This window comes from Musa acuminata, chromosome BXJ2-9, assembly GCF_036884655.1.
Source record: "Musa acuminata AAA Group cultivar baxijiao chromosome BXJ2-9, Cavendish_Baxijiao_AAA, whole genome shotgun sequence".
Lineage (NCBI taxonomy): Eukaryota > Viridiplantae > Streptophyta > Magnoliopsida > Zingiberales > Musaceae > Musa > Musa acuminata.
Genome location: NC_088346.1, coordinates 1,350,494 through 1,360,486, shown reverse-complemented (window position 1 = coordinate 1,360,486; position 9,993 = coordinate 1,350,494). Strand labels below are relative to the sequence as shown.

The window sequence follows — 9,993 nt, the reverse complement described above, 5'->3', positions numbered from 1 at the left end:
CCAGCCAGCCTTATGGGCAGATTTTGGATTGGTCTAAACAAGGTTGATACCACTTAAACAAGACAGACTCCCATGCATGGAAGGGGAATAGAAACCCGCCTCTAGTCCATCAGTGCAAATGCAAAAAATGATGATTCAACATTAGAGCTGATGTCAAATTGAACGGCTATAAGCTTAAAAGCGATCGAGACCTTCAAAACCAACATGAGAATTGTAGTTAAATGATTCTATCATAGACTACAGTGCTGCATCTTTCCTCATCTTTCACGTCTTACACAACCTAATCCAACGATCAAGAATCCCTCATCCCCGATATGATTGATTTTCTAACCAAAAACAATCCCTTAATTCCAATGAATTCATATTTCTCACCAAATTAAGCGATAAAGCATTCCTTCGTCTTTGTCTCTAACAATGTTAAATCCAACATCCGTCACCTTTAATACAATCAAATTTAACCATAAAATATATATTTTCTCCGAAATGGTCAAGTTTAGTCACAAAGAGTTCCTCATTTTCAATGCGATCAAATCCCGCCATATAGTGTTTCTTCGTCTCTGTTGCAATCGAATCCTACTATGAAGTGTCCTTGATCTCTGATGCAACTGAATCTAACCAAGAAATATCCCTCATCTTCAGCATGGCCGAGATCAATTGCGAAGCATCCCTCAACTCCTCAACTCCGACATAATTGAATTCAACCTGAAGCATCCCTCATCTCCGATGCAATTAAATCTCACCATAAAGCATGCTATATCTCTAATACAATAAAAATGTCCCTTATCTCCGATGCAATCGAATTAGGCCATGAAACATCCCAAACCTCCAACACATCTGAATCGACCATAAACCATCTGTGACCTCCTAACAAACCAAAATGAAAGTAATGATACCCACCATCCTGACATGGCCAAGTCATCCATCGAGCCAAGCATTTTATCGCAAAACCCTATGCATGTCAAAACATAATGAGGGTAGATGGTAAGGGGTCTAACACAAGGATACTCCAGCATCACGCCACATCACATCGTTTGTCACTCGACACATCGATCAAGGATCAGATCTGCATATGGACACACTAAATCAAAGCAAGTCAAGTTCAAGAATTTAAACATTATCTCAGACTTGTTAGATCACCATCAACTGTGACTATGCATTTACAGACTATAGCAACTTACAAATAGACTGAACAGAGCAACATAAACAACACTAGAGAGAACAAAGAAAGATAACCTGATTTTTTTTATTCTCCTTGCACTTTTCATCTGCAGGGTTGTCACCAAGGTTCAAGTTATTAATTACATAATGATCATGGTCTATTAAACTAAATTTACCTGAGGATTATTCTATTGAGCAGGACAAGAAGATGCACAAAACTTAGAATGGCATGTGCAAATTACTTGGTGTGAAGGCATTTCTTCTCCTTTTGAACTAATTCCGCACTAGAGTTTAATTGAAAATCGCTGCTGCCTCTGGGGCTATCTGCTCTTGTCTTTTCTGTGAATACAGGTGACATCGCTTCTATATGGGAGGATAACACATTACGCTGGTAGATCAGAGATCAACAAATACGACGAAACCTGTCCATGAAAAACCTATCAAACCAACAACAAAGAAGAAAGAAATTATTATGCATAAACTTCAATAGAAATTGGAAATAACTTTCTTATGCATCAAGATGTCCAATTCTTTTTGCAATGTCAAGAGAAAGACATAAATCATGCAGAAATCCCACAAAGATGTATGATATATATATCACTATTCATGCATGTGATTCGTATACTCATATGTAATAGTTACTTCATGTGGAGCCAACTGATTGTGTCATATGATTTTGTCATCGGGTCTGCTTGCATCGAATTTTGCTTAAACAGGGGTTGGCACGTGCTTAGTATGGCAGGCAACAGCTAGATAGTCAACATCATATGTTCCATAAACCGACATTCTTGTATACATCACTAGAATGACTTTAGTAATCATGTTTCATGCTTTAGCATACTCTTTTTTTGGGCAATCACCCGTTGACTACAAACATAAAAGAGATTGCCATATGCACCCAAGTAAAATTCTAAGCATCTTCATACTAATTTGGGTCAGGAAGCAATATATTGCGATAGCACTAGCTACACCCTCCCAAGTTTGGAATTTGATTTGAAATTTGTGATAGCACTAACAAACAAGAAACAGGCACCGCAAGACAAACAGGATGCTTGGAATTTGATTTGAATATTGAAGGTTAAAATCGGACAAGGGGCTAATGACTTACAGTATGCTAAGTAAACTTGTGCAGAACATGAATTTGTAATGTTCTTAGCTTGTCAGGTTCTTAGGTTTTCTGTGAATTTGTAGTTTGTCTAAAGCATGCCAATGTTGATGTTTTTTTTCCTTTTTGGGTTTTGTGAGTTGTGATTGTTTATACAGAATGGACCTAGCATCCACTTGAAGACATAGAGGTCTGTGCATGTTCAAGGGTATAAAAAACAGTAACAAGAAGAAATTTTGTTTTCACAAGCACGTCCTGGTGGACTTTGACAATTCAAATTACTCTTGTGAAAATGCAACAAAATAGTTTCACGTAATACTAAGCCATGATGAAGAAGATTACAAATGAAAAATACTGGAGATTACATGTATAATTGGAACAGGAGCTTCTTTTGTAGTGCCAAAGTACGATAGTACAACAATGAGCCAATGGCATATCCAAGTCTTTCAATTGATCTGTAGCTGTGTTTGATTTCTTAAATAGCATTATTTAGAACACCAAGAATAAGATGGATGTCAGGAGAGGATAGGTACGACATGGAAAGGCACTTGGTTTTCTGTAAGCTAATATATAGTCAACTAAGACTTCTATTCCTTGGGGTAGGTTCTGGAATGGCATTCAAGAGTAGTGACTATGAAGCAGAAGTTACTAACCTTGCTGGTACAAGTGAGTCACATATAAATCAAACAAAATGTGCTAACAGAAGATGGCAAGACCTTGCCATGAGTTCATGCATGAGCATTCATACATACCATCCAACTTACATAATGAGAAAGCATTTTTGGACCCATTATTCATCATCATTAAATTTAGAATAGCCTATGCTATCGGAGTTCAACAAAGAAGTAATAGAAGATAGATTTGAGCTGCAAGTGGACGCCATCAATTTTCACTACAGCAGCTAATAGATAGAACTAGAAAGAATGGACAACTAAGATGATTTCCATTTTTTGGCAGAACACTCAGTATCATATACACTTTAGAACACAATATTTATAACTGCTAAAATCTGAGGATAAAATGCTCTAGTATTGTGAGAGTTTTACTTGATTACCTGTCTGATCTTTTCTGCTTGTGAGACACATTTGATTTTCAAGTTGAACAAAACTTTTCATTTGGCGGTCCCAAAATCTCACCGAGAAAATATCTGAATTGGCATAAGTAGCTCAGATTTGCCAATGGACAGGAAGTACAAAGTTTAGCAGAATGCAATGGAACGATCTCTGAAACAGCATAGAATCACATATTCCATCTTTTAGTTCCAACATGTTCCTTGTAACTGTTCTTATCTAAGACAAAAGCAACAAAACCTAGTCAGAATCATAAGTCAGAGCAAGCCAAAGAAAAAAAATCCCAATACGTGTAATATAGTTAAACTTTCAAAAAGGCCTAGAGAGTTTAAGTCAGCTTATAAAAATTTCGGTGCTTCAATTGTTTGCATTTGTTCTGAAAACAAAATGTTTCCACGTGTAAAGCATTCAGCAGAACACCAATGAACTATTACAAAGAAACAAGCATTTGACCTAATTTTTCTTGTCAACCAAAACTCCAAGAGTTTGCCATGAATATATATCTATAAGAACTAAAGATGACCTTTCACTTAGAAAACACAAGCAGCCCTTCCCCCTATTTCATGATGAGGTTTCTCAATGAAATTATAATATCATAATAGGCAGAGAGACTCCAAAACACAGCTGAAAAACTAGGAAAATATAGCAGATGGATACTTACTAAAGAGTAGCCATACTTGCACAGTGTATCTATAAAGCTATTGAATATGGACAAAATCATCAATCGAGAGGCTCTCTCTTTGTGACCAATCCAGATTGCTACAGGCTCCTATTCACCAGGCTTCCGATCCCCCACTACCTTCAACAATGCCCATGGCAGCAGCTTTCTTTACCCAAAACTCTTCAACCTCATCCTCCACAAGATCATCACCAGCCCAATTGCTGATCTCCTCCCAGTCGTCTCCAATGCCAGCCTCAAACAGGTTTGCAAAATCATCATCCTCATCAAGTTCGTTGCTGTCTTCGTCCTCCTCTTCATCATCATCACCATCATCAGCACCGTATCCAACATCTCTTCTCCTCTCCCTCCTCATCCGCTTCCCCTCCCTGACCAACTCCATCAACCTCTCCTTCTCTGCCAGCAGCTCGTCCTCCACCAACAGCTTCCCCTTGTCATCGTATGCCTCCACCAAGAACACAGAGTGGCGCACCCCCTTCACGCTCACGTAGAACATCTCCGGATGGCGCACCAGCATTGCCCTAAGCCGGTTGGGCAGCCCGAAGTCCTTCCTAAAGTGCGTCAAGTGGTCCACCAGGGTCCGCTTCTCCACCGTCATCCCCAGCACCTCCCGGACCACCGCACACGCCCTCTTCTCGGCCTCCTCCGCCGACATCCTTCGCCCTAGTTCTTGTTCATCTCCCGCAACAGCATATGGAGAGACATCCGGCAGCTCTCGCAGGCGAATGAGGTAGTCGCGGTGGCGACGTTTGAGGTGGAGCCCGCGGCGGAGCGGGAGGTGTTTGAAGCGCGGGGGGCGATCGATGATGGGACGGCGGTCGTCGTCCTCGGAGGGAGGCGGACGGAACGAAGGGAAGGGGACGGCGAGGGCGGGGTCCCAGGCAACGAGTTGGAGGGCGCGGCCATAGGAGGTATCGGCAGTGCGGAAGCGGTCGGGGTGGGAGTTACAAAGGCGGGAGCGAAAGTTCGGGGGCAGGCCGAGGTCGGGGGCGAGGTGCACAAGTTTGGAGAGGAGGAGGGAGCGGTGAGGAGCGAGCATGAGGAGGCAATGGAGCTTGGAGGCGAGGGCGGAGTCGAGGCGGGAGCGGACGTGGGACTCGCGGGCAGCGAGGGCCTCGGCGGCGGGGGTGAGGGCAACGGAGAGGAGGGAAGCGGGGAAGGGGGAGCGGAGGAGGCGGAAAAGGGCGGGGTAGCGGAGGACCATGGACAGGAGGGAGCGGGAGGGGGGGAGGCCAAGGTAGGGGCGGCAGCGGGAGAGGACGCGAAGGGGGAGGAAGTGGCGGGGCTTGGAGAGGAGAAGCGTCTTCAACTTGCGGGCGAAGCGGAGCCGGCTGTGCTTGGCGGCGTGTCGGTCCAGTGGCGGGCAGCGGACGATCTTGGCGGTCGATCTGACGACGGTCCGAAGGGGCGCAGGAGGGAGATTCTTGCTCCGATAGGGGAAGGCAGCGGGCATTCCGGTAGTCTTGGAGAAGGAGGAAGACATGGTGGTGGGCGGGAGGAAGGAGGACCTATATCGCCTTGATGGGGTGAGGTTGGGGAGAGCGACAAGCGCCATGGCCATCGATGTTCCACACAGGTCGATTGCGAGTACATCGGTCGCCTGGTGCCGCGAGGAAGGACACATATCGCCCGAGGCCCAGACCGAAAGAAGCAAAATATCTAAGGTTTTATTTTCTTTATTTCCTAATTAATGGGAAAATATATATATCATATATCAAGCCGTTTGTATTATTATTATTATTATTATTATTATTATTATTATTATTATTATTATTGATGAGGATAGTAATTATGATAAGACTCGGTTGACGTCATATGACACCTAACGCAACAGCACCTGGTCAATGCAGATCGGAACGTCGACCGAGGCACATTAACATCCTGTCAAACCTCAATTCTTCACACTACGCCAACACCAAGTCAGACGCTACCAGCCTGCCCACTGCAAGCGGGCAACTCAGGAAGCAGTATGCTTCCCTATAAATACCCTCTCGTTCATTAGAAAGAGGGGAGAGACAAACACACAAAAACCCTTCTTCATCTCAAACCCCCTCCACATCTGCTAACTTGATCGTCGGAGGGGTCGGGACGAGCGTCTCGGCCCGACCTTTGTGCAGGTGCGAAGCCGAATGTCCCCACCGGACGCGTAGGCGAGGAGTTCTTGCTCGGAGGAGACAGCTACACCGTCCCGATCGGACACCGCACCCGACCGCCTCAGCGGGCCCGAGGAGAGCCCTAGGGAGATCCCCGTCGTCCGGACCCGAACCGAGCCGCGTTGGCCCCGAGGCCACGGCTCAAAGTTGTTTCCCACAACAAATTGGCGCTAGAAGGAGGGCCCGGAATGTCGGGTGACAGCTCGCCTGCGTCGTGCTCCTCGGCTCCTCAGCCAATGACCCGAGACACACCTACACGGCCAGCCCGCCTGCGTCGTGCTCCTCGGCTCCTCGGCCCATGACCCAAGACACACCTGCGTGGCCAGCCCGCCTGCGTCATGCTCCTCGGCCCATGACCCGAGACGCGCCTGCGCGGCCAACCCGCTTGCATCGCGCTCCTCGGCCAATGACTCGAGACATGCCTGCGCGGCCAGCCCACCTGCATCGTGCTCCTCGGCTCCCAGCCAATGACCCGAGACACACTCACGCGGCCAGCCCGCCTGCGTCGTGCTCCTCGACTCCTCAGCCCATGACCCGAGACACACCTGCGCGGCCAGCCCACCTGCGTCGTGTTCCTCGGCTCCTCGACCCATGACCCGAGACGCGCCTGCGCGGCCAACCCGCCTGCGTCGTGCTCCTTGGCTCCTCGGCCAATGACCCGAGACGCGCCTGCGTGGCCAGCCCACCTGCGTCGTGCTCCTCGACTCCTCGGCCCATGACCCGAGACGCGCCTGCGTCGTGCTCCTTGGCTCCTCGGCCAATGACTCGAGACACACCTACGCGGCCAACCCGCCTGCATCGTGCTCCTCGGCCCCATGCGCGCAGCCAGCCCACCTGCGTCGTCCTCCTCGGCTCCAAGCTCCCCGAGGTCACACCATGCTGTAACGGACAAACTTCTAAACAAGATATTGGACGTAATGCTTATGTCTGTCCGTTGTCTTTTGGCATGTTCATGCCTTGTACAGCAGGTAGAGGGTCGGCCGAAGGCTAAATAGTCTCATGTTAGTTGGGTTGGTGACCTCTTTAGGCTTGTAAATAAAGATCGTGTCATGTGGACACGTGCGAGAGCTTTTCGGTCTGTAATGGACCATTTTACCCTTTGTTGTGCCACTGTTCAGAGCTTGTAAAGTCTGTTTGTAATTTGCATTGTCTATGAAGTGTTTTTCGGACATGTTTGCTTGTGGATCCCGATTGAGGCATTCTCTTTAACTCGTTCTCTCTTTTGTTGGTTCTAAGGGACAATGGGGGGGCTTCGGGGAGGCTGACCTTTGCGGACGGACGCGCGAGGGTGCCGCACGCCTTAGGCAAAACCAGCTAAGGTCGTGACATTATGGTATCAGAGCGGGACAGGCACTCATAGAAACACTTGACATGCAAACGTGGGGGACCTAGCGGGGCTACGTTGAGGGCAGTCAGCACGCGCGACCATTTGAGGAAAAACGGGCATGGAGATGTAGGGAAAAGAGTCGCTCAGAGGAGCGGGCATCTAACATTGGCATTCAGAGGAATGGCCAACCCTTCGCGCAAAAGGCACTACGAGAACAAGCAAGCTTGGAAGAATGCGGAGCGCACAAAAGTTGGGATGGCTGAGTTTGAGCTACGGCTCAACGTTGACAACTTTACTTGATGGTGCTCAAGGCAAGCGAGGCGCTTGGCAAAGGACGAGACCGTGCAAAGTGGAATGAGTTGCTCAGCGACCGAAAGAGTTGTGCAAGTACCAGTGAGTTCCATGAGAGAGACTTGATCATGCAGAGGTATGATCGAAGCAGCTGGAGAGTTGGACTTCTCCAGAGCTCATATTCGCTTAAGGGAGCCCGACAAGTCAGAGGACAAGGTCGAGTAAGCGAACGTTGCTACCAAGGAAGCTAAGGAGAACAGAATCGGTGCAAACTCTACAACGTGATGGCGGAGGCCATGCATGGGAGTTGCAGTATGTCTTTCCATCAACCAAACGGACTGCTTGGAGAACACAGTGGTGTTGAAGCAGGGGGTCGAAAGGGGCGAGGAAGCGACGACGAGTCCAGAGAGACTTAGCTACCCAAAATCAAGCATCAATCGGAATGGAGGTGGACTCAGAGGAGTGCCACAGAGACATTTCTACTGATCATGCAGAAAAGGGATACAGATGCGAGACGATGGATAGTAGGGTCATGGGCATGGCAGCGCCATGGTACCGCAGAGGCGGGACTTCCGTGCAAGTCATTGATCCCTTGCTCTCATGGAGGGAGAGCGCTTGGTCGTGAAAGGGGCCGAGGGGGTGGAGCATGCAAAGGCAATCTCCAAGTACCGAGACAAAGCTGAAGGGCAGAGGCCAAGAAACTTCGTAAGACCGGTGTCAACAAGTTTCTCATCAAGATAGTCGTAAGTGAAGGACTTCAGGTCATGCAAGCGACCAAGGAACGAAGCAAGCAGTACATGGTGCTGTACCTTTGCTACTCAGTGGAGTAGGCGGCAGGGTTGATGGAGAAGACGATACAATCCCAGAGGCAACCTCATCTATCAGAGAATTACTCCAAGTTGGGGTGAAAACTTCCTGCATTCCAGAAGTTCAATGGCATTGAAAAGGTGAATCACAGTAGCTAACTCAACGCAAGGAGTGCAAACACTTCAAGTGCTTCAGAAGTGTGAGCAAAGAGCAGGCGAAGGCCAGTAACCAGCTTGATGCATGAAGTACAACCTCGAGGAGGCGGGCGAAGTCAAGTAACCTTTGCCTTCTCAATTCTTAAGAGAATGGGCGAAACCGAGTACCCCAGTTCTCTTATCTATCCAACAGAGGAGCTCTGCATAAGTTCAAAGACCCTTCGAAAACAATGGAAGACAATAGTTGTCAAATCCTCACCAACGGTGATCAGTGCTACTGAGAGTAGTTTGTCCGCTTCATTTCCCAACGAAATGCCAATCGAAAGTGGAAGTGATGCGAACCTACTTGGATGTGACAACTAACTAAAAGAAGAGTCAATGAGCAGATTTTGTGGAGGAATGACCCAAAGTTTCAGAAGTTTGCGAGACGATGCTCGTTAAAGCTCCAACAAGCATTCACCCAGTTCAAGCAGCATGAGGAATTTTTAAGAGACTGGCGCAGTAAGGATGGTCTTTTCCTTCATTTGGCGGATCCGCAGGAATCAACAAGGATCAACACAACTCAGCCAACCCCACACCAGAGTCAGAGTCATTGATGAGTTGAAGCAGCATGGCGGATTAAAGGTTCGACTACTCAAAAACAGCAGCGGAGAGCAGCTGGGAGCCAGGAGACGCATTGTAGCTGGAGCGGAAGATTGAAGACTCAGCAAAGGCGAAGAGTTGCAATGTTCACAAAGGCTTCGACGAGGACGTCGAAGGGATAAGTGGGGGAGAATGTAACGGACAAACTTCTAAACAAGATGTTGGACGTAATGCTTATGTCTGTCCGTTGTCTTTTGGCATGTTCATGCCTTGTACAGCAGGTAGAGGGGCGGTCGAAGGCTAAATAGTCCCATGTTAGTTGGGTTGGTGGCCTCTTTAGGCTTGTAAATAAAGGTTGTGTCATGTGGACACATGCGAGAGCTTTTTGGTCTGTAATGGACCATTTTACCCTTTGTTGTGCAACTATTGAGAGCTTGTAAAGTCTGTTTGTAATTTGCATTGTCTATGAAGTGTTTTTCGGACTTGTTTGCTTGTGGATCCCGATTGAGGCGTTCTCTTTAACCTGTTCTATCTTTTGTTGGTCCTGAGGGATAATGGGGGGCTTCGGGGAGGCTGACCTTTGCGGACGGACGCGCAAGGGTGCCGCACTGTCACGACCTTAGCTGGTTTTGCCTAAGGCGTGCGGCACCCTCGCGCGTCCGTCCG

The 9,993-nt window shown here is 47.6% G+C and overlaps 1 protein-coding gene across 4 annotated transcripts; it reads right to left on the bottom strand.

The window, feature by feature from the left end:
* Positions 1 to 1,216: 1,216 nt before the first annotated feature.
* LOC103996713 (protein WHAT'S THIS FACTOR 1, chloroplastic) lies at positions 1,217 to 5,652 on the bottom strand. 4 transcript variants are annotated; one of them, XM_065124061.1, is made up of 4 exons: positions 3,995 to 5,652; positions 3,318 to 3,552; positions 1,401 to 1,595; positions 1,217 to 1,265 (listed from the first exon to the last, which is right to left on the bottom strand). In XM_065124061.1, the coding sequence occupies exon 1, from the start codon at positions 5,634 to 5,636 to the stop codon at positions 4,107 to 4,109; it is 1,530 nt and encodes a 509-aa protein (XP_064980133.1). In that variant the 5' UTR covers positions 5,637 to 5,652; the 3' UTR covers positions 1,217 to 1,265; positions 1,401 to 1,595; positions 3,318 to 3,552; positions 3,995 to 4,106. The 4 variants fall into 4 exon arrangements, with proteins under 4 accessions (XP_064980133.1, XP_018686772.2, XP_018686773.2 ...); XM_018831227.2 differs by having other exon boundaries at positions 1,217 to 1,595; XM_018831228.2 differs by having other exon boundaries at positions 1,217 to 1,580.
* Between the last annotated feature and the right edge of the window lie 4,341 nt (positions 5,653 to 9,993).

What these genes read in the sequence shown, in the direction of transcription:
- LOC103996713 (XM_018831227.2), bottom strand. Translation starts at nt 5,636, where the DNA reads ATGTGTCCTTCCTCGCGGCACCAGGCGACCGATGTACTCGCAATCGAC.